The 25464-nt window shown below is 43.9% G+C and overlaps 1 protein-coding gene across 1 annotated transcript; it reads right to left on the bottom strand.

The window, feature by feature from the left end:
• Positions 1 to 13157: 13157 nt before the first annotated feature.
• Positions 13158 to 25371, bottom strand: LOC306929224 (BOS complex subunit NCLN; the record flags this gene model as incomplete). Its single annotated transcript, XM_079509664.1, has 14 exons — positions 13158 to 13301; positions 13460 to 13538; positions 13920 to 13973; positions 15836 to 16008; positions 16748 to 16786; positions 16890 to 16977; positions 17950 to 18128; positions 18359 to 18498; positions 18671 to 18759; positions 19991 to 20094; positions 20313 to 20390; positions 22069 to 22166; positions 23505 to 23649; positions 25174 to 25371. The coding sequence occupies 14 exons, from the start codon at positions 25369 to 25371 to the stop codon at positions 13245 to 13247; spliced, it is 1521 nt and encodes a 506-aa protein (XP_079365790.1). The 3' UTR covers positions 13158 to 13244.
• Positions 25372 to 25464: the final 93 nt, after the last annotated feature.

Here is a 25464-nt window from a genome sequence, read left to right as displayed (position 1 = left end):
AATAGTTCAGTACCCATGTTATATTTGTTATTTTACTTGTGGAAATTGTATGAATGTGTTTAAATTAGGACTATGTTGTTGCATTATATTTTTCAACATAAAGAACATAATATAGGAGTAGGCCTACTGTAGGTAATCTCAAGACATATATTTTTTACCAAATGGGTTCCCAGATTGTAATATTGTAAATAGACAGTCTGACTCCACACTCATTGAATTTAAAATCATATCATTTGACACTTTACAGATCATGTTTCTCATACCATGGGATGGACAGAGGGCTTCACCAGTACCACAGACAAAAGTCTAAGTCCAAATTTCATTCTGATCCCTCCACGAAAAGGCCTCGTTGTCCTGATCCCTTATCTATCATTTATACATTATGGATAAATAGTGTGGACTTAGACTGTTTTTCGTCTGTGGCATTCAGATGTTCATGGGAAAATAACTGGTATAATGCAAGAGCTTGACTTCAGGACAGCAAGCATGGGCCAACAATAGTTTTAGATAACTTCCTCTGGTTTTGGAGAAATAGCCAATATGGAATGCTTATCCATGTGACAATTATACCCGGGCTGGTCACCCAAATGGAAGAAAAAAATATAACATGAAAAGTATAAGTCAAGGCAAATGTAGCTTTATTTTATTTTTTTCTTCTCAGCCAAGGTGCACAGTCAACAACTATCAAAAACGCCTGTGTCACGAGTATCATACAACTGCATTGGCACTGCTTGTTTGTGGCAGCGGTGGCCGAACGGTTTGCGGAGCGGTCTTGTTATCGGAAGGTCGCCAGTTCGAATCCCCGGACTGGCATGTTAAAATTACCACCGCTGAAGTGCCCTTGAGCAAGGCATTGAACCCCTACCATGAAATGTTCTATGAGCAGGGTCTGGCTGTAAACAAGCATCTCGAGCTTAGTCCATTCACCCTGGGTAAACAAAGAACTTTGCTTTGCTTTGCTTACCTGTTCTTGTATAAAGCCATGCTTGGAGATTGTCCTAAATACACCTCATCATTTCTGAAATGGGACTCTGAACCCATACGTACCACACCAGATCAAGTCATTTCCCCAAATTCAAGGTACCAAAATACATGGAATGACCTGCAAGCTAAATGACCACATTGGTACCCCTGAGTCGTTTTAAAACCTTGGTGAGCATATAGATCCACACAATAGGCCTATTTAGATCCTTTTGAAATTTGTCTTAGCTTTTATTTGTAACCTACAGTATGTAATTCACATGCATATTTTGTTTTCCTTTTCCTGATCTTCTGATGTATTGTGATGTTTTTGCGAACGAAGTGAGCACTAACTATAGAAGATGGCCAAAACTGTCTGTCTGTGTGTCAGTCTGTGTGTCACACTGTAACACCACCCGCCCGCCACCAGAGGGCAACTGAAATTGGAACGATACAGAGTGTTTGTGTGTGTGTGTGTGTGTCTCAGACTGCCACAACAGCTTCGTTCGCTTCCCGCGTTTACGCGTCTTACTTGTTTATATATTGTATTACTCGACGACACGGAAGTTTACTCTTACTACTGTAATTTCGAGAATAAATAAAACTTGAATATTGTAGGCCTATATTATGTGTGTGTTGTTTTGCTGGCATGAAACCACGGTGGCCGAACGGATAGCGGATCGGTCTTGATACCGGAAGGTCGCCAGTTCGAATCAGCGGTCCGACACGTTAAAATTACCACCACTGAAGTGCCCTTGAACAAGGCATTGAACCACTACAATGAAATGTGTTCTATGAGCAGGGCCTGGCTGGAAACAAGTTCTTGAGCTTAGCCCAGATACCCTGGGTAAATATAGTAATCATTTCATTTCAAAATCCACCAGTTTGCATGAAAAGACTGTTGATTACAGTATAGCTCTTAGCCAGGAAATGTAATAAAAAGCAGTAAAGGTCCATGCACACAGAGCGCGTTTTTTTAGGACAAAAATAGCTGATTTGCTTGTCTACATATGATGTAAATTCTCCATTCATTGTCAATGGGGATTTAATCTTTGTGTAGGGCAAAAATACAGATTTGTTCAGACACATATGACGTAAATTCTCCATTTATTGTCAATGGCATTTAATGTTTGTGCTAGGACAAAAATATACAGCTGGATATAAGAGGGGCTATAGCGCCCCTCAAAAATATATACGTCTGATAGATTTTTGGGGAGACCTGAGAAGACAAGTCTAACCTGCTTGAGATTTTCTGGATCAAATTTTCACGATTTTTCAAAAATAGCAGACCTACAAGTTCATAGTGTGGCACTCGGTGCTGCGCTATGAGCTTGTAGATCTGCTATTTTTCAATAGCTAAAGCATAACATAATGCTTAAAAATACCAAAAGGGGTTCCCGCCCAAAATGGGTTAACCCATTATGACCCGAGGCCTTCTTGCCCGAGAAATGTCTTCTATTAAATCCCAACGGTTTTCTGAAAAACCTATGTTACTATATCAGTGGTTCTGAAACTTTTTCATGTCAAGAACTGCCCAGAATTATATGCATTTGGCTGCGGACCCCCAGAAGCAAAGATTTGAGTTTAAATAAAATATATAATTTATATTCAATACATTTCAAACAAAATAGCAGATCTACAAGCTCATAGTGCGGTACAAAGTGACGCGCTATGAGCTTGGAGATGTGATATTTATTTTAAAATCATGACACACACACACACACACACACACACACACACACACACACTCATATATAATAGCTAAACTCCAAAATGACACAGATGCTTTCCCGGCTTTAATGGGTCATGTTGAAATTAAGTTTTTCATCCCGCGGCAGTGAAGCGCAGGCTCTCAGACACAAACTGAGGGTGAATGATGTAGTGTCCAGACTGGAAGGGCTTCACCACCTGGAAGCAGCTGTAGCCACTGTGTGAGGACAAAACAAGCAGCACAGTGCAACGTTAGCGCCACCAGTGGTCAGTGGTGGGAATGTTTTAGATCGGAATAAAAAATGTACTCAAGTTAAAAGAACAAAAATATTGCGGTATCAAAAGTAAAAATAAATAAATAAATAAAATAAAGACATACATATATACATATATATATATACATATATATATATACATATATACAATATATACAATATATACATATATATTTTTTTAAAATAGCCAACATATATAGGACTGAAGTGGTTAGTATATTTTGTATAATAAAAATCTGCAAAGTAACTAAAACTAAAGATTTCATATCTGTAGTGAGTGGAGTAAAAGTAGGCTACAATATTTTCCTCTGAGGTGTATTAACACTGAAAATTGTAAATAGGCCTATACTGAAGAAAGTAAAAAAACAAACTCAAGTACAGTACTTGAATACATGTACTACACTTTTGGGCACCTCATTTTGAAAAGTCGCAAATATTTTCCAAATAATGTCACAATGTGTCGTCATGCATTGTAGATCGGCTATTCATCAGTGAAGTATAAAGTATATAGATAGGGCTTACAGCTTACTGTAGCCCTACTATATTTATACTCCAAATTAATGGGTTGTGGGTGGCTCTATGTTTGCGTGCGTGCGTGCGTGCGTGCGTGCGTGCGTGCGTGCGTGCGTGCGTGCGTGCGTGCGTGCGTACGTACCATGACTCCTGCAGGCTGCTATTGGATCGAGACCTATGGTACTGCTGTTGTGGAGACAGGGGGTTGCCAGTTGGAGGTCTGTATTAATCAAACAAAACATGAAGCAATATGAGGATATGTGTACCGTATGTGTGTGTGTGTGTGTGTGTGTGTGTGTGTGTGTGTGTGTGTGTGTGTGTGTGTGTGGGTGTGTGTGTGTGTGTGTGTGTGTACCAGTGATTCTCAACCCTTTTAATTCACAGACCCCCCGATCAGCCCTCTGACCATATAAGGACACGATGTCAGGCACGTGCAGAGAGTGTTAGAGAGGCAGGGGCTGAAATCCCATATAAGAGGGCACTTTTGGCCCAAAATAGCGAAAATAGCAGATGATAGCAGCGTTGAGAGCTTGTAGATCAGCTATTTTCGGGGCACAACCCTGCACTCTGTATCTACTGGAGATGCGGTGTATACGACATGGATTTCGAAACAAATTAGTTCAATGCAAAATGCTGCGCTCAAGTTCAGGAGACTTCGGGGAAAAAAAACAATTCTCCTGAATTCTGCCTTCCGGTATGGCATGGAAAGGAGAGGAGGGCATTTGCATTTCTTTCACCATAGTAAATGCTGCATCCGTGGTCTGGAGAGGGCAGTTGTTTTACAGACGGGTAAAAGGGCAGGGGCTGAAGCCCCCTTTGATATCTATGTGCGCACGTCCCTGCATGATTTCATTATGTGGTAAAAAGTCTCTCTCTGGGTCTGAGCACACTTTAGATTCCATGCGCGGACAGAAGAAGCTGTGTTTTGCGTAATTTTGCGTTTTTTTAGACAGCTGGTGGATGGAAAAGAAGCTTCACCCACGCGGCAGGTTGGCGCGTCGGCCAGATTCCCGGAAAAGCTTGCCCCATGCGGCATTCTGCCGCATGGGTGGAGCTTCATTTCCATCCACCAGCTGATTAAAAAAACGGAAATTACGCAAAACACAGCTTCTTCTGTCCGCGCATGGAAGTTCGAGTGTGCCCAGGCTGTCTCTCTCACCGGAATCCCTGTGCTGAGCGGCTGTTTCTCATGTAGCCTGGCTGCTGCTGGTGAAGAGGCCTAAACAATTGACAATTTGACAGAAATTAACCAAACCCTATAAAGGACATTTTCAGAATTTACAAACTGACAGGAAAGGTCTTGTTTGTTCCTCCAATATTAGTATACCCACCTGATAGGGCTGGGCGACATGGTGACTTCAAATCATGATAATTCCAAACTTTAGCCTTGGATTAATACGATTCGTGAATGTTTATTAAATATAGTGTCAATAGTGTCAGCAGATCTACAAGCTATCAACGTGTACACCTAATCGACTATAATGGATTTAGACTATAATGGATTTTAAAAAACTGCTTGGTGAGTACCTGCATGAGAGAGATTAAGCCGATTATTGCTTCTAAATATTGGTATAGGCCTATATTGTTTTTTGTATTGATTGCCCAGCCCTACCTCCTGATCAGTGTGGTATGTATACAGTTGGAGGCCATCGATATTGTCCTTTTCTTTTTGCTGAGGTTTGCGTGATCTGCGCAAAAGGACAGTTAACCCATTTTGGGCGGGAACCCCTTTTGGTGTTTTAAACATTATGTTATAATTTAGCTATTGAAAAATAGCAGATCTACAAGCTCATAGCGCGCCACCGAGTGGCGCGCTACGAGCTTGTAGGTCTGCTATTTTTCGTGAAAAATCGTGAAAATATTTATTTCAGAAAACTGGAGGATTTAGAAGGATTTTTTAAAATTTTGAGGTCAGGCCTAAATGGGTCAAATGATAAGGGACAATATCGGTGGCACCCAACTGTACGTTGTCATCAACATTCAGCTAAAATGAGTATTACAATAAACAGACAATCTTAATCCAGAGCGAAAGTTACAGTAAACCGGTAAATACAAAGTAATACATGGAATTGTAATCAGGATCATAGATAAACCTAGAACCTATCATCAGTCTAAGCTGTATAATATATATTTAGTCAGGATCATAGATAAACCTAGAACCTATCATCAGTCTAAGCTGTATAATATATATTTAAATAAAATCACACCTGTGTGAAGTGAGGGGCGCTCTTATCATCATACATCATCAAAAATTCAGCATATATATAATCTCATTCTGGCCGATCACAATTTGTGATTGGCTTTTGTCTTCAATGTTTGTGTTTACACAATGTTTGTGTTTACACAAACACTCAAAGCTGGACATAGGAGGGGCTAGCGCCCCTCAAAGATCTACAACCTGTCTAAGATGCTATATGTAAATTTCATTTTTTGAGCCTTTCCATAAGCCTGCAAGGTCCACAAGGCTAGGGCAAGTGCTACATACGACCTATGAACTATGTTTGTTACCTGTGTGAGCTCCTGTGGATTGCTTGAAACTGACCATCGCTGGCAGCAGGAGGCTTTGCAAGCTGCAGTTCTCGTGGTTGGTCAGCAGAGGGCAGAACAGGAGCAATCAATGGCTTGATGATAGGCTGAAGAGGGCCTTCAAAGGTGATGTGGTGGTTGGGTTGAATCTCTGATGGAAGAACCAGATCAGTCAGATCACGAGAGTTAATGTAACTATTGGGAGGGTTTTACATTCTCGTAGTTCACTCTCAGGATGTTGCAGTGTTTTCACAACTACTAGTGCCCTTTGGTTGGAAGATGCACTTTATTTGGCACACTTACCCGTTGAAAAAGCAATGATGAACAAAGGTGCCTGTTGCGAAGGCTTTCACTTAGAGTTCCATATATGGGATAACCCATAGTCCCATATATGGAGACAACAGCGATATCCAGCGCTGACATCAGATTAATGTAGAAACTCCAAAGATGGATATACACAGTGGTGACATCATCGTAACACTAGACTTGCACAGCATAAAAGGCGGCTCCCACAACACATACGAACCAAGGTATCTGGCTTTACCACCCATATACCTTGGATAGCTTCTATTACCTTTGGCACGAGTGTTCTAGATGGGATAGAATAACTGGCTAATGGCTAAGCAACCGTAGAGCATTGAAGTAGAGGTTTCTACATCCCGGTTAAGTTCGTATCGAACACCACTGTCGTGGGTCCTAACTAAATAACCAGCACTGGTTCGAGCTATTTTACAGTGCATATACTGCCTAGTATGTGATGGGGGGACTCAAATAGCTGTTCATCTTTATAGTCAATGTTTATAGTCGACATTTTATAGTCAGATCTGCACGCTCACATAATGCGCTGTGAAGACCAAGTCCAAGCTGCTTAGCTGCAGAATACATGTCTTTAATATAAGTGGCCAATGTATGTTTGATTATAATAATCTAAATCTACAAAGTAACTATGTAACAATTTTTTTTAAATAGTTGTAAGTGGAGTAAAAGTACAATATTTGCCTCTGTGAGATGTATAGTGCCTGGAGTAGTAAAAGTATTGGAAATTGAAAATACTATACAGTTTTAAAAAATCCTCAAATTTGTACTTACAAAGTACAGTAGCCTACTTGAGCACATACTTTCCACCACTGCTCCATACACACTATAGTCCCTCCATATATATACACACGCACGCAGGCACGCAGGCACGCACGCACGCACGCACGCACGCACGCACGCACGCACGCACGCACGCAAACAGTGATGTTTACCTGGGTTATGGAAGGTCAGCTGTCTGACGGGAGGGAACAGTGGACCACCATCATCACCCTCATAGGAGTGCAACGCGGAGCGGGTCGGTCTGTAGCTGGACTGAATCCTCCGCGGTAACAAGAAGTCCTCAGAAGTAATAGGGGAGGGATGAAGGACAAAACGAGCACTATATTTTATTTTATTTATCCCACGATTTTGCAACCCATTTTTTTCACCCAGTGTCAATTATCTAATGTAATCCTGGACGCTACACTCCCTCTGTCAACCTGGGGAGGGCAGCGGACTGACCTAATGCCTCTTTCTATGCATGAGGAGTCCAAGCTGCTTCTTTTCACCTAGAGACCAGGATTACTGCATGTTTTTTGTGTGGGTACCTACCCTATAGAGCGTCGCAGTCCCGCCCCCTACCATGGACCAGGAAATGAATCCCAATGCATTTTTCCCATAGACATTTCAAAAAGTATTTATTTAAAGACGGTTACGCCGCGGACAAAGCCAACTCGAGTCGTGACAACTCAAGACAACACAAACAATATTTTGGACCAAACAAATAATTACAAAGAAGAAAAACAACAAAAAAAGTGTTGTAACCTGCCGTTTTTTTCTTCTTTCTAATTATTTTTTCGGCCCCAAAATTGTGTTTGTTGTCATGATTTGTCACGACTCGAGTTGGCTTTGTCCGCGGCGTAAACGTCTTTAAATAAATACTTTCTGAAATGTCTATGAGGAAAATGAACGGAGAATCATTTCCTGGTCCATGGTAGAGGGCGTGACTGCGACGCTCTATGCTGTGGGCCCCCCAGCGCCCACACTGCCCACAGCATCCACAGCGGGAATCGAACCCAGGACCTTCTAGCTGTGAGGCATGACTGTGCCACCGTGCTCCAGCAACGTTTCTTTATGGTTCACTTTAAACCATTGAAACCGGGAAAGCATTTGTGTATAACCACTTCAACCATTATTTTACACATTGGCTATTCAAAAATAGCAGATCTACAAGCTTATATAGCTAAGCTCACACTAAGGTTCAGAAAAGATGGGGTCGCCACCACCACCTTCAGTGAATTAGAGGGGTTGGTTGTTCTTATTGAAAGAATAATGCTCAGGATGTAACCTGCATGGGGCCTATTTTCACCCCTTATCCCTATGTTTTTCAAAATAGTAAAAAAAAAAAAAAAAAGTTTAAGGATAAGGGGTAGTAAGGCACTGGCAAAAAAAATCACACCCGTGTGAACTGAGTGGTGCAACTCAGCATTGACGTCACACACTAACCATAGCAACCATGCTCACCTGTACGTGGCCCCAGGTACAGATACAGGTACACACATACATAGATACAGACAAAGCTGGTTATTGGAGTGGTTTGCACCACTCAAAAATAGGGCTGTTTTGCAATGGTCAGGATGTAACCTTAGCATCATGTTTGGTTGTTCTTGAAAGGATAATGTTCAGGACGTGACCACAGCATTATGTTACTGTATGTAAAATGACTGCTCTTCCTCTACTTGAGCAGTTCTCAACACAAAAAGTAGCCTTTTTGCTTAAGTTATATTTAGTCCAGTAACAGTAGCCTGCCTTTGTTTAGGATATTCTAGCAGTTTCCATCCCTGCTGATTAAAAAACACACTAATTATGTTTATACTATTCAATAAATTATGAATTGAGTTTTGTTTTCTTCGTCCGGGGTGGTACTGTCCTAGTTTTTCGCAGTGGAACAAACACTGTAAAAATAGATGGACATGGTGGAGGAAGTGGTGAATAATACATGACACAGCTTTCACCCTGTACAGGTTGATGTAAACATCCTAGGAGTTCATTAGTGGAAGTGCTTTAATGTCAATCAAAAAGCGGAAGAGACCCAGCAATTACAGTAGACCACTAGTCTGCCCTTACAATGTGAGGGCAGACAGTTTGTGGTGTTAATTGTGTTTGGGTTCATGAAAGGCTTACATGAATGAACCCAGACAGACACACTTAAACCTGCTCCATTTCCCTGCATTCAAAAAACAAAACAAATACAGGATAAAGTGCAGTGCAAAGCAGTGGTGTCAATTAAGTACATTTACTGCAAGTACTGTACCTGAGATATCTTTACTGGAGTATTTCCAATTTTCAGTACTTTTACTTCTACTCCACTACGTCTCAGAGGCCTACTTTTACTCCACTAAAAGTATTTGAAAACAAATTAGTTACTAGTTACTTTGAAGATTTTGATTATTATTACAAAACATGCATTAACCACTTCAGCCCTATATACATTTCGACCATTTGAAAATAGTCGATCTAAACACTCACAATGCGTCGCCATGTGACGCGTTGTGAGCTTGTAGATCTTCTATTTTCAAAAGATGTTTTTCAGTGGGACATTCTGTATAATGAGTACTTTTTCCACTACTGGTGAGAAGGCCTATTACTGTAGCCTTTTCAGGCATGCATCTACTTTGCCTTTTCCAAGGCTGGAGTCTTGATGAATTGAATATGTATAGGACCACACATGGAAACAAGCCCTCCAGGCTTTTTGTGTTACCATTTTAGCATCACTGTATAACTTGCAAAGTGTTAATAAAGTATTCAATCGATCAATCAATCGATGGAGAGATCTCAGTACCAGTCAGCCAAGCTGACATAGTGAACATAAATTATATATAATCCACAGTTTACTTATACTCACTAATCAGAAATTATTCTGAAAGTCAAAATAAGTTCTTAATATCTGTGGAGAAAGTTTTTATGCATATCAAGAAATAAACCTTTGTCTGTGTTTGAAAAAATAAAAACATACTTCTAGGCCCGTCCTGCAGTTCTGGAAGTAGATAAAACAATGATAAAACTTGGTTGAACACTGATATACTATTACATTGTATACCGCTACCTGTTCAGATGATGTACTAATGTAGTCATTTTAGTCATTCTAACCCTTTGCAAAGACATTTCAAAAGTCACAATTGACTAACTTCCATAAATCATTTTTTTTGGATGAAGTGGTCTATAGGCTACTGTAGTTCCTTACCGGTCGGGGGTGAGGGTTGTTCCTGCGGTGAGATGAGGTCGGTCGAAGCTGTGCTGGTCTTCCTCTCCCAGCAGAGCCAAACTGCTCCGAGTACGTACTGACGTGCAACTGGGGAGCCATCATCACCACAACACAATGCTGCAAGTCCACTTAACCACTGTCTGTCTATACTCTGTACCTACTGTTGACCTGCAGTCTCCCAGTCAGACCTAAAAGCCATCCCTTCTCCTCCCCCTCTCACCTGCTAGCTCCTCCTCCCTTCGTGGATTCTGCTGTGTAACTGTACACATACAGCCAAATCCGGAGTGTTACTTTAACAATGAAAGTTAACACTTTCAGAGAAAACTCAGATTTTGCTGCATGTGTACCATTACTTCGTTCTGACCCATTTTGACAGATTGAGTGGAATGTTACCCCGCTGTGGTGAACTTTAAATGTGTGTTTGCATCAGTGATTTGCACATTTTGGTTCCGTCTCTGCATGACTGCTGGTTTGCCAGGCATGTAGCGCTTTGATGCATGTCACTTATTTGCATATAGCAGTGGTTCTCATTCTCAATGTGTGGTCCAAATGGACCATGTACAGTACTTGTACGCTCCGAGTTATTGGAATCCTTGAAATTAAAATGTTTGAAAACCAAAGACATATTATGCTCAATTCCACAACACTGCTTCTGTATAGCCAGCCCAAGAATCATAGCTATAAAACCCATAGGCCTACCACAACAATACTGTAGCAAACAATTACAAAAGTAAGGAGAACAATTAAGAACATAAGGACAGTGGAATGTGTTAACTATAGGAGCAGCTGTGATGAATCTGGTGCTGTAAGTGGATTTATGAGAGTGATCCTCAGCGAACCAGAACACTTCTCTCCTACAGCAGCCGTCACCTGAGCTAGGCTGTTAATCCCCCCCCCGCACGGCCCCCTGCCGAGATGCACGCACCTGGGGTCACTATCCATTACACCCTCCTGTGTGTGTGTGTGTGTGTGTGTGTGTGTGTGTGTGTGTGTGTGTGTGTGTGTGTGTGTGTGTGTGTGTGTGTGTGTGTGTGTGTGTGTGTGGCCGTGTGTGTGTGTGTGTGTGTGTGTGTGTGTGTGTGGCCTCAATATCTTCCAAGGCATGGACAGATCTCCAACCACTACGGTCTGTTGTTTAGCCAGTGGTGGAAGTAACCAAGTGCTCAAAGTACTGTACTGATTTTGAGTTCTTTACCTCAGTATACTTACGATTTTCAGTACTTTTACTTCTACTCCACTACACCTCAGAGGCAAATGTTGTACTTTTTACACCAATGCAATTAGTTGAAATCTTGAGTTACAATTTACTTTGTAGATTATTAGAAAACGTGCATTAACCACTTCAGCCCTGTATACTTGCCTATATGAGAATAGCATATTTTCAAAAGTATGTATTTTGTATACATTCTGAAATGGGACATTCTGCGTAAATGAGTACTTTCACTTTGTGAGCTTTAAGTACGTTTTGATGCCTATACTTTGAGTGGTGTAAACCACTCCTACAACTGGCTTTGTTAGTCTGTCTGTCTGTGCAAAAAAAATTAGCATGGTTGATGCTGATTGGTTGATGCTGATTTCATTACGTCAGACATTACGTCAGAACACAGCTGATCAGGCTATATAATACCTTACACCACCACCGCTTTCAAGTATAGCCTACATTTTGAATACTGGACATTTACACTTGTAACAGAGCATTTCTACATCGTCATCACAAGTAAAGCATCTCAGCACTGTGTTCAGCTCTCGACTGTAATCGAGACAGCGGCCCGACGACGTTGCCAGATCTGTGATGATGGCGGAACGTCCAGTCCAACAACAACAGGCAGGCATGAGGATTTAAGGAAGGAAGGAAGGAAGGCTTCTTTTCTGGACCGGATGGATGACCGCTCGCTCCCTCCGCCCTGGGTCACCTCTATTCACATTCAAACAGGGCTCACGTCAATCAATAATTCACCGGGGCTCTACAGGGCTCCCTTTGTTTCGCCACACGCTTTCTGCCCGTGTTATCTGTGACAGGAGATCTGGCTGTTGGTCTCAGCGGAGCGCTCTGACAGCCACGACTCCAATCAGGGTCCAGACAGAGTGACGTCCACGCATGAACAGTCATAATAGCCGTCGCTGTCGTCAGGCGGGACCAACCTCGTATCTCTCCATATTTTCAACTTGCTATTGTTCTTCATAGATTATTAATGGCCTACTTTGTCATACTACGGTGTTGGATACGGTTTTTTAACTGTTCTGAAAGGTAACAGTTTGGGAATTTGGACATGCAAGGTTTCCACCGACAGCGACGATGTGGAGATGGAGGTATGGAAGGACTGCCCTGCACACTGCAGATGTGCTGATAAAAATCCAATCCGAGGCCCCTAGCTGCCGAGATGCGTTCAGATTGATTGCAAGACGTATCCTGTTTCCTATTACCTTATTGGGTTTGTTTACTTTTCATCTCACCCCCTGACAAACAAAAAAACAGACTTGTAACACATGTCTCATGTGTTTTTGTTTGTTTTCTTAGTGTTTTTATTATCATTATTTCCTTTTTTATTATTCTTTTTTTTCTTCTTCTTTTTTTTGGGGGGGGGGGGGTGGTAACCTGACTCCGCCAGATGGGGCAGCAGAGAGTACACTGGGTTCCCCCTCCTGCTCCCATCTGGGAACTCTCAGGCAGACTTGATGCCCGGCCACAAAACGGCCTGGCCAATCAGCAGCAGCTAAAAGCTGCTGCTAGAAGCTGCTAGAAGCTGCTGCTGATTGTGGTGCGGAAGCAATGTACAATTCATTGGATTTCTGTTTATTGAAAAGAAGGAAGGAAATTCAAATGATGCAACACAGTCCACTTACAAAACAGCTAGGGTTTCATTGCAGATGTACAAAAAGGACTTGGCTCCACAATGCATTTTTTGAGCGTTCCGAAACACCTCCGATTTATTAATGCATTCATTTCCATTTTACAGTCTATATTACACATCATCAACTCACTGGTGCTTGGCCTTCACTGCTGCTTTGAGTTTTGTGTACAGATAGCCAAAATTCTGTGAAAGAAAAAATAAATAAAATCATGAGCATAATAATGAATGTTGACGGGCCGGTTCATGCATTTTTGGTGTATCTTGGTATTTGGACTTCGTATGAAGTGAATTCAATAGCCCCTCCTGGACAATAACAATGAGTGCATTGTGTGCAAACCAACCTGAATAGCATAATAGATAATGCCCAAGTAAGCTGCAATACAGCCACCGAGGAACAGATCAAAGGCCGCAGGTTTCACTCTGACGAGACAAAGAAAAGACGTTCAACTAATCTTTAATTCTTTAAAGATTCTTTTTGAGGGGCGCTAGCCCCTCCTATATTCAGCTATTTGTGTAGATTTTCATCCTACACAAAATTAAATTCCTGTTGACAACGAATGGCGAATTTTAGGTGTTAGTGTCTGTTGTCTGAGCAAATAGGCATAGTGTCTATTTTACGTCATGATGATGTACGATGATAAGAGCGCCCCTCACTTCACATGGGTGTGATCTTTTAATAATATTTAAATGACATAAAGACCTCGATAAGTATCAATTTCCCTCCATGCAATGGATGCTCGCCTGGTTTAACCACTCCCCCTTGAAATTGCAATGCAAACGTAAACTCAAAGTCATCCTTACCTGTACATCATCACTGGTTGGTTCATTTGATCAAAGAATGTCATGTCGGGATCCCTGTAAGGGAGATAATTAGTATAAGTAAGTAAGTAGCCTCGAGCCATGTGGTCACTGGCCCACATATATATATAGGTATTTACTATTTATAGACCCTACTGTATCTCCTGTTTCTTTAGTGTGAGGCTGATTGATGTACAAGTACATCCCCCAGCCATGATGTACAAGTATACACCACCTAGACATGACACTAGTATGCAACAGGTACTTACAAAGCAGATATGTAAATTGTAAATGTTTTAGCCTTTTACATTTTGTAGCCTGGTTTACTTGTACAAAACTTGTACTACTTGTATGTCTTGTGAGGACCACAGTGGAAATAACTCTGATTAATTTATCCTTCATTTATCTATTAACCTTTTTGCCAGAAATGAATAAGTCAAATCAAATCAAAATCAGGGAGGCATTTGTATAATCTTTGTTATGATTTGGCCTGGATTTGAACCTTGAACTCACAATCTCAGACACTCTGAGATTGTGAGACACTGAGCTGGTGAAACAATCAGTATACTGTAGTATTTCTACCATAATAATGATCTTTGCAGTACATAGTCTTACATATGCAGTACATAAGTACCAGTAGGCCTACATCCTGTTTGAAGGTGTGTCACTGTCTGTGGACCTGTCCTACTACCTCTTGTCCTGTTTGAAGGTGTGTCTGTGGACCTGTCCTACTGTACCTCTTGTCCTGTTTGAAGGTGTGTTTGGGGACCTGTCCTCCTACCTCTTGTCCTGTGTGAAGGTGTGTCTGTGGACCTGTCCTCCTACCTCTTGTCCTGTTTGAAGGTGTGTCTGTGGACCTGTCCTACCTCTTGTCCTGTGTGAAGGTGTGTCTGTTGACCTGTCCTCCTACCTCTTGTCCTGTTTGAAGGTGTGTCTGTGGACCTGTCCTACTGTACCTCTTGTCCTGTGTGAAGGTGTGTCTGTGGACATGTCCTACCTCTTGTCCTGTGTGAAGGTGTGTCTGTGGACCTGTCCTCCTACCTCTTGTCCTGTGTGAAGGTGTGTCTGTGGACATGTCCTACCTCTTGTCCTGTGTGAAGGTGTGTCTGTGGACCTGTCCTACTACCTCGTCCTGTTTGAAGGTGTGTCTTTGAACCTGTCCTACTGTACCTCTTGTCCTATTTGAAGGTGTGTCTGTGGACCTGTCCTACTACCTCTTGTCCTGTTTGAAGGTGTGTCTGTGGACCTGTCCTCCTACCTCTTGTCCTGTGTGAAGGTGTGTCTGTGGACCTGTCCTTCTACCTCTTGTCCTGTGTGAAGGTGTGTCTGTGGACCTGTCCTCCTACCTCTTGTCCTGTGTGAAGGTGTGTCTGTGGACCTGTCCTCCTACCTCTTGTCCTGTGTGAAGGTGTGTCTGTGGACCTGTCCTACTGTACCTCTTGTCCTGTGTGAAGGTGTGTCTGTGGACCTGTCCTACTACCTCTTGTCCTGTTTGAAGGTGTGTCTGTGGACCTGTCCTACTACCTCTTGTCCTGTGTGAAGGTGTGTCTGTGGACCTGTCCTACTACCTCTTGTCCTGTTTGAAGGTGTGTCTGTGGACCTGTCCTCCTACCTCTTGTCCTGTTTGAAGGTGTGTCTGTGGACCTGTCCTACTACCTCTTGTCCTGTGTGAAGGTGTGTCTGTGGACCTGTCCTACTACCTCTTGTCCTGTGTGAAGGTGTGTCTGTTGACCTGTCCTACCTCTTGTCCTGTTTGAAGGTGTGTCTGTGGACCTGTCCTCCTACCTCTTGTCCTGTGTGAAGGTGTGTCTGTGGACCTGTCCTACTACCTCTTGTCCTGTGTGAAGGTGTGTCTGTGGACCTGTCCTTCTACCTCTTGTCCTGTATGAAGGTGTGTCTGTGGACCTGTCCTACTGTACCTCTTGTCCTGTTTGAAGGTGTGTCTGTGGACATGTCTCAGGTAGCGTCTGAACTCCTGCTCCAGTGTGTTGACCAGGACCATCTGCCTGGGCTCCTTGTCCAGCAGCTGGGCGGCACGCGGCACCGACGTCAAGAAGGACATCAGACTGGACAGACGACTGTCCTGGAACTCCTGCGTCCCGACATTTTATAACACAAAGTGTAAGGACGTGGATACTGGTTGGTTGACCTCTGCTCTCGAAAACCTGTGCTGTGTTTATTCATGTTTAATTTATCTGTACATCTCTCTACATTTTCAGTATAAGCACTTTAGTTAGCACTTATACTATCCTTCACAATTTTTGCTAGTAGGCCCGGGCAGTAACACCTTTACTTAGTTGATCATATTGGGGGCAGCAGTGGCCTAAGGGTTAGAGGAGCGCCCTTGTTGCCGGTTCGATTCCCCGGACGGGCAGGAAAAATCTGGGTGGGGAAGTGATTGTCATCACTCACCAAACACCGCTGAAGTGCCCTTGAGCAAGGCACTGAACCCCCAACTGAGCTGCTTAGTGGCCAACAGTATAAGACTGTGGTTGTACTGGTCAGCTCCCAGGTTTTAATGTGTGTGTGTGTGTGTGTCTGTGTGTTTCTATGTGCAGGACGTTTCTGAAAATGAGCACCTGTGCTCAGCTACTTCCCTGGGTAAATAAAGAATAAAAAAATAAAAAAGAATATTCAGATGGGCCCTGTTGATCCTATATCCCCACTAAATATCGATCTACAAGCTCACAATGCATCACATCAAAATCCCTGACCCCCCAGAAGAGGGATGCTATAGGGTTGAAGAAGTGGTTAAGTAACAGACATGCCACTGCAATGCCACCAAAGTAACACCAGAGGTCAGCACAGCACAGCAAATAAATGAATCTCACCATATGGCCTTTGAAAACCTGGAGGTCTTTGGGTGAACCCTGTGTGGGAAATGGGAAAGAATGAGTCAGTGTTCCATTGATATATGATTCTATTAGCCTGGCATTTACATTCAGTCATTATGTGATTTTATTATATAAATACCTTGTCAGAGAGGTTGTACATAAAGCGTGCCAGGGATTCTGCTATAATAATGCCATTACGCTTGAGTTTCCTGAATTCCACTTGAGACCTGAGAGAGGAAGATCCACATGTGAATACTCAAGAAGCAGGTGCTCTCATACTGTTGTGTGGATGACATAATGTAAGGCTGTACGTCATGATCGTGACAGTTTACCATTGCATTTAACGATTGAATTGCGTTGTTTGCATTGACCATTGGAAGTGGAACATACAATATTTATACTACTTTACACAGCTAGGCTGATAATGGCAAATAACTTAAATATAAGGTACAAAGTAATGACTGATCGTATCAATAGTAGCCTACTATGACCAAAATAGGACATATTTAATAATTGTATACTTCAAGCATAGTGAGAAATAGCTGATATACAAGCTCACACCAAGCCACATCACGGCATGTTGTGAGCTTGTAGATCTGCTATTTCCACAATTTCTTTTCGAAAATGTTTTAAAAAGTACAGTATGTAATTTCCCAACAGATTCATTCATACAGATGAATGCACGATTCTGACGATTATGCAAAAAACAATAACTGCAATTATCTCGAATAATTGTTATCAGTCAGTCGATTATTATGTAATACTAATCGCGACGGGCCAATATGAATATGAAGTAGCATTTTATACAGACTTATAGCATGTTACGTAGAATTGCATTTTATGTAGTCATAGCACTTTATAGTATATACTGTATGTATAGTATAGTTTATATGTATAGTTTCATTATACAGATATTCCACTGTTACGTTCTTAGCTTACACATGTTTCATGATAACTATTTTTTATGTATGTGATGTATTGCCATGCTTTTTGTTATTGCTTAATGTAAATCGCTCTGGATTAAGAGCGTCTTCAAAAATGCCTAAATTGTAAATTGTAAGTGAGCCCAACCCACATGGTGTCCAGGATGGAGCCATATGATAATATATATATGAATATGAAGTGAGCCCAACCCACATGGTGTCCAGGATGGAGCCATATGATAATATATATATGAATATGAAGTGAGCCCAACCCACATGGTGTCCAGGATGGAGCCTCTCTGCTCAGCCTCGTGGCGGTCCAGGTGGGACAGCGTGAACGCTGGGATCCTGCGCAGGCTGTAGCGCTCGTGCTCCCACGCCACCGTGGACTCCACCAGGTTGATCTTCTTGTGGACCATGCCCAGCCTCACCCACGGAAACCTGGACTGAACCACCTGCGACACACAAGCAGGGATCATTGTGGTGGACATTATTAATGTCAAAGTTCCATTTTTGCCACGGACACAAAATAAGTGGACAATAATATTACTATATGTAATATAGTAATGTACTATGTACAATAATATGTCCTCTGCAGCAATGTCAAGTATACTGTAGTCAAGGGGTCAAACATGGCCGACCAGCGGTGTGGTCATTTAAATCTAGTTGGACCGACATGTTTTACCTCTTCCAGCTGTTGTAGGAAGGAGTGCATGTGTGTCTCAGGTCTAGGCGGACGGGACACATGCATGTAAAGCTCATCCCCATTGGCCAGAGTGTCCAAACACAAAACCAACGCCACGTTGTCATGAAGCAGACTCGACTCTGATTGGATGGTGAAAAGGACGGCAACAATGCAACGGTTAAAATGCAACAACACTGCACTTGCATGCACTAAACACAGTATAGACATTCCAGATACTCTAACAACACACACAGTAATTCATGGAAAACAAAGCTTTGAGTGTCTTCTCTTTTGTTTATAGAGGAAATTCACCTGCATGGTCCAGATTCTCTTCGATCCATTTCCTGGTCCCCAGGAAGTTGTACTTGCCTCCTCCAGTGAGGGAGAACATCAGGTGATAGCTAAAACACAAATAACAATACTGCAAGAGGGAACACTCAAATTGGGGTTCACCGCTCCAATTAATGCACACACAGCTCCAACACCTGAACAGGCTGTGGCCTTGTACGGCTCAAAGGGCTGAGCCCGGCCTTATTGCTCAAATTATACTGGCATCACACCGGCAGTGTGGTGGCACGGACGTAGCGCGTGGAAGGAACACGTTATTCCGACCAGTTCCTTTCCCCTCTATCAGGCGCCCCGGTTGGCCAGGGGGAGGCAGTTTAGAGACCAGGATTACTGCATGATTTTGTGAGGGTACCTACCCTAGGGAACATGCAAACTCCACACAGAAAGGCCCTTTCGCCAAACCCCGCGATCAGTGCCTCTGGTATGGGCACTGATCGCGGAGGAGAGAACACGCCCCCAGCGCCCACAGCGGGAATCGAACCCAGGACCTTCTAGCTGTGAGGCGACAGCACTACCGACTGTGCCACCGCCCATTTTAATGTTATGTTGATGAATATAAGACGTAGGACCTCAATGGAAACAAGTCTTCAGGACTTTTTTGTGTCATCCTTTTAGACCAAAGTGTATGACTGTACTGTGCTGTTTGCATTTCTGTCTATCAATCAATAAATCAATGCAACATTTGGCTTTTTAACTCACGGTGGTCTGGTGCTCTGACCGCTATGACCCATGATGTTAACTCACAGTGGTCTGGTGCTCTGACCGCTATGACCCATGATGTTAACTCACGGTGGTCTGGTGCTCTGACTGCTATGACCCATGATGTTAACTCACGGTGGTCTGGTGCTCTGACTGCTATGACCCATGATGTTAACTCACGGTGGTCTGGTGCTCTGACTGCTATGACCCATGATGTTAACTCACGGTGGTCTGGTGCTCTGACCGCTATGACCCATGATGTTAACTCACGGTGGTCTGGTGCTCTGACCGCTATGACCCATGATGTTAACTCACCGTGGTCTGGTGCTCTGACTGCTATGACCCATGATGTTAACTCACGGTGGTCTGGTGCTCTGACTGCTATGACCCATGATGTTAACTCACGGTGGTCTGGTGCTCTGACTGCTATGACCCATGATGTTAACTCACGGTGGTCTGGTGCTCTGACTGCTATGACCCATGATGTTAACTCACGGTGGTCTGGTGCTCTGACTGCTATGACCCATGATGTTAACTCACGGTGGTCTGGTGCTCTGACCGCTATGACCCATGATGTTAACTCACGGTGGTCTGGTGCTCTGACTGCTGTAGAGTTTCTGGAAGAGACGAGCCAGCTCTAGCAGGATGGCGACCCCGCTGCCGTTAGAGTCTGCTCCATGTGACAACCACTGAGGCATGCATGCACACACACACACGCACGCACACACACACACGCATGCACACACACAGAAATGTACACAATACTGAAGGTAGGCCTACTATCCATTCACGAAAAAAGTGGATTCAAAGAAATCTGTAATGACTAAATGTGTATTCTTTAAGGCAATGTGGTCAAATTCACTACAGAAACTAGTGGCTGCTAGATGTATTAGAAATAAGGACTCACCGGCGCCAGCCCATAGGAGTCATAGTGGGCAGTGATGACGATGGTAGGCGGGTCCTCCCCTGCTCCAATCAGCACTCCCTGAAACGCCCACCAATCAAGTTGCGATATAAGTCAGAGATTGTAGCTGTAGCAAAACACACTAGTCATAATTATAGGCCACACATCACTGATGCTTCCGGGACGAAATTCACTGAAATGCTTATTGAAAGTAATTTATTAAATGATTATTTAAAGTGATAATTCTTATTGTGTCTAGTCTGAATGCACCTTTAGACCAGTGGTTCCCAGACTTTTTCATGTCAAGGACCCCCAAATTGATATTAATCAGCCCAAAAGGACCCCCAAATTGACATGAATCAGCCCAAAAGGACCCCCATTTGAAAAGATATGCCATGCAGGGGACCCCCATAAGAGAAGATTATTACGGCTCTACTAGAGATTCTCAACCCGTTTAATTTCATGGACCCACAGTTTGACATGCATTAGTCTACGGACCCCCATTTAATGGCATTTCTATCTCTGGGACACCCAATTGATGGACCCTAACGGGTCCATTTGGTTCCATTTGTACACTCTCAGAGTTATACAGACCCATAAGGGGTCCAAACTATCAATTTGCTGGGGACCCCCTGGAACTCCCTCAAGGACCCCTGGGGGTCCCCGGACCCCACTTTAGGAACCACTGCTTTAGACCAAGTGACTCATATCTCACTGTTTCAATCCGTCTCGTGGGCAAACCTAACCTGTCTTGCGACAGAGCTCTCATTTCCTCTCACACTCTTTCAATCTCTCGTGTGTGAGACGAGACCTTGACCTATATATATCTCTTATGGACAAATATTACATTTCCTCATTCCTCTCCACCAGAGATATTTAAGTGAGGCTTGTGTTCCTTGTCGAATGTAATTACTTAGAGTGTTTGCCGGATGCTCTCTGTTTAATAAGCAAACTTACTTTTAACTGCTGTGTAAAGACCTCATTCAGAAAAAAGGCACTAAGAGAATCCTCAGCGACTCTGCTCACCCTTTTCACGACTGCTTTCAAGGACCATTCATGTACAGCAACAGTAACTTATTTGTATGAGTTTGTTCCTTCTCTCCATTACATTTCTCTATTTGGGATAATCAAGTTTAAGGTGACCTCAACATAATTTCACTTAAACCTCAATAAACTCAATACAAACCCTGTTCGCCTTCACCGTTTTCATTAATCTAACAAAATGTCTATAATGTACATGCCACTTTTTATTTACTATATTTACTTTATATGTACCATTAACTATTTTGAAAAACAAATAGCTGATGTACAAGCTCACAATGTGTCTCACAACTTGGCTAGTTGAACTATTATAAATTGTTTTTCAAAATAGTAAAAAAATGGCAAATAAGTTTAGGGATAAGGGGTAAGGGGTGGCGCAAGATATAGCCCAATGTTCAATTGTTCCAATTGTGCAAATTGTTCAAATGAACACCCCCTGGTCCCCACGTTGAGAACGACTGCACCAGAGCATACAACCCCCTGGTCCCCACTTTGAGAACGACTGCACCAGAGCATACAACCCCCTGGTCCCCACTTTGAGAACGACTGCACCAGAGCATACAACCCCCTGGTCCCCACTTTGAGAACGACTGCACCAGAGCATACAACCCCCTGGTCCCCACTTTGAGAACGACTGCACCAGAGTATACAACCCCCTGGTCCCCACGTTGAGAACGACTGCACCAGAGTATAACTGAGGCTTCAGTTTCACACTCACCTCCAGAGTGACCAGTGTGTTGTCAGTGATGGCTTTGATAGGACTGTTGTTGTTCACTAAGATCTGGAACGACGTCGATGTGACCATACTGCGGAGAACTGCCCGCACACACACGCACACACACACACACACACGCATACGCACACACGCATGCACGCACGCACGCACAGCAAGAGACCACCAAGACAGAAAAGAGAACATACAAGTTATTACGCATGCATAAAGTCAGTGGCAAAGTGAGCTTAATGCAACCAGAAAGGATTTTTCAGGCTGGATGTTTTGGCTGTCAAGGCCAGAAAGTCGTTTTTGGCCACTTAGTAGGCGTTCCAGCATAACTTCCGGCTATGTTGATGATGTCACACGCATATACTGTATACCGTAGAGTCTATACTCTTCTTTAGATGCAGGCTCACTTGAAAATCTCGCAATGCTTCTGATCATCATTTTCCAAGTGAAGCAATGGAACGTCGATGTCGCATAATGCCGGGTGGAAACCTCACATGTCCAAAAGTGTTTCTTTTCAGGATTCAAGTTAAAAAACGAAGCAGAAAAAGTAGCAGATCTACAAGCTCAATCCGAGCAGCTCGTATGGATCTGCTACTTTTGATGCTTTTGTGTGACACTGTAGCATTATTATTATTAATGAGACGTAGCTTGCGGAGTTAGTTCAGTCAGATCAGATATACTCGAGGGGTTTCATGCGGTGCTCAAGGGCGCATGTATATACTCAAGGGGTTAATATGATGCATTATACCATGTGGGTGTATTTAGTGTGTGCAAGACCCGCATGACATTCGCTGATGTGGCAGTCAGCTGACCAATTGGGCGCGGCTACTTAAGCTCACTAGACTGCATGCTTCTTCCTGCCTTCCTTCTGCATAATGGTCCCTGGTTGTTATGTGATGTTTGCTCCCACCGCCACCGGTGGGCTCTGTTATTTATGTTCCCCATGGGGGGTTGTTATTGTATATCTATCTCCCTGCTCTTAATGTTTAATGATGGTGTTTAATTGTGCCGAGCAGGGAGAAAAATGTAGCAGAGCCGAACGCCCCATTCTATAATAAATATTGGTTACATCTATTCGTGAGTTATCTGACTGAATTATTATTATTATTATTATTTAGCTTTTTGCTATTCGTTTTAATCCTATAAAAACACCAAAATAAGTCATGGCGCCTGACCACTGTTATTTAGTCCCTCGCTCCATCCATGGTGTTGTGCAGGACGATGCTATTGCTACGCACACCAAATCTATAAAGTATGCCTTCAAGAGACAAGAGAGTGGCCGCACACACTGATATAGACAAAGGGCCAATCATTTATTTTAGGGACGCAGAGAATAAAATAAACGGACCAACAAATAAATGATATCAGTGTGTGCGGCCACTCTCTTGTCTCTTGAAGGCATACTTTTTAGATTGTCCTCTCTCTCTCACCTCTGACCAGGATGGAGGAGGTGCGTGCGGCCGCAGCCTGTTTCACCTCCTCGTACATGCAGAGCAGCTGCTCGTCCTCTGGGGCCACGTAGACGGGCATGCGGGTCTCCTCCAGCAAGGCCTCGGCCTCGCTCTCCATGAACGACTGCATGTATGCATGGGGGAAGAGAGGAGGCCACTCAGAAGCATGGGGGCAGAGAGGAGGCCACTCAGAAGCATGGGGGCAGAGAGGAGGCCACTCAGAAGCATGGGGGAAGAGAGGAGGCCACTCAGAAGCATGGGGGAAGAGAGGAGGCCACTCAGAAGCATGGGGGAAGAGAGGCCACTCAGAAGCATGGGGGAAGAGGAGGCCACTCAGAAGCATGGGGGAAGAGAGGAGGCCACTCAGAAGCATGGGGGAAGAGAGGAGGCCACTCAGAAGCATGGGGGAAGAGAGGAGGCCACTCAGAAGCATGGGGGAAGAGAGGAGGCCACTCAGAAGCATGGGGGAAGAGAGGAGGCCACTCAGAAGCATGGGGGAAGAGAGGAGGCCACTCAGAAGCATGGGGGAAGAGGAGGAGGCCACTCAGAAGCATGGGGGAAGAGAGGAGGCCACTCAGAAGCATGGGGGAAGAGAGGAGGCCACTCAGAAGCATGGGGGAAGAGAGGAGGCCACTCAGAAGCATGGGGGAAGAGGAGGAGGCCACTCAGAAGCATGGGGGAAGAGAGGAGGCCACTCAGAAGCATGGGGGAAGAGAGGAGGCCACTCAGAAGCATGGGGGAAGAGAGGAGGCCACTCAGAAGCATGGGGGAAGAGGAGGAGGCCACTCAGAAGCATGGGGGAAGAGGAGGCCACTCAGAAGCATGGGGGAAGAGAGGAGGCCACTCAGAAGCATGGGGGAAGAGAGGAGGCCACTCAGAAGCATGGGGGAAGAGGAGGCCACTCAGAAGCATGGGGGAAGAGAGGAGGCCACTCAGAAGCATGGGGGAAGAGAGGAGGCCACTCAGAAGCATGGGGGAAGAGGAGGAGGCCACTCAGAAGCATGGGGGAAGAGAGGAGGCCACTCAGAAGCATGGGGGAAGAGAGGAGGCCACTCAGAAGCATGGGGGAAGAGAGGAGGCCACTCAGAAGCATGGGGGAAGAGAGGAGGCCACTCAGAAGCATGGGGGAAGAGGAGGCCACTCAGAAGCATGGGGGAAGAGAGGAGGCCACTCAGAAGCATGGGGGAAGAGAGGAGGCCACTCAGAAGCACGGCCAACTGGATTGTCATGTCCATTCCAGTGTTGATTTTGACAGCAACTTTTTCCCCCTTTTTTATATACTTTTGGGGCTTTTTCTGTCTTTATTTGATAGTGTACAGTATACACAGTAAACTGACAGGAAATGGGGGGGAGAGAGACACGCAGCACAGGTCGTCGGGACCGGGATTAGCAGCCTAGGTGCATGGACCGCTAGATCGTGCTACTATGACACTAAAATGACACCGGGATGCTTTCCCAGACTAAATGGGTTAAACTTGTATTATACTCTGTTGTACGATGGTGTGAAATAGTGAAAATAGCAGAGCTTGTAGATGTGCTATTATGTTCAATATATGTTTTAAATAATCGTTCGAATCAAGGCAAAAGTTTAGAATATAATAATGGTGATATTGATGATTCAAAGTCACATGATAGTATAGTGTGTTACCTGTACTACGTCCTGTGGAACAGCGGAGGTGTTCCTGGGCATCAGCAGCAGGATGGCGGCAGCGTTCTGTCTCTGTGACTCCAGGAACCTCTCCGTGGTGAAGTCTGACACCTTCATGATGACACAGCGGCGCGTCAGGACCGGCTCGTCCGACGAGCGAGCCTCCGCCACCACGATGGCTCCCCGACAGCCTGCCATGGACGAAGACACACAGACGCTGAAGTGCAACACTCGAACAGGCCTTCAAGAAGTATACTATAATGCATGTCTTTGCTAGAGTGTGTTAATACA

Source organism: Electrona antarctica (genome assembly GCF_951216825.1).
Source record: "Electrona antarctica genome assembly, chromosome: 9".
Taxonomy (NCBI): domain Eukaryota; kingdom Metazoa; phylum Chordata; class Actinopteri; order Myctophiformes; family Myctophidae; genus Electrona; species Electrona antarctica.
Note: the sequence above shows the minus strand (reverse complement) of the source record. Positions and strands in the feature narration are given on the sequence as shown.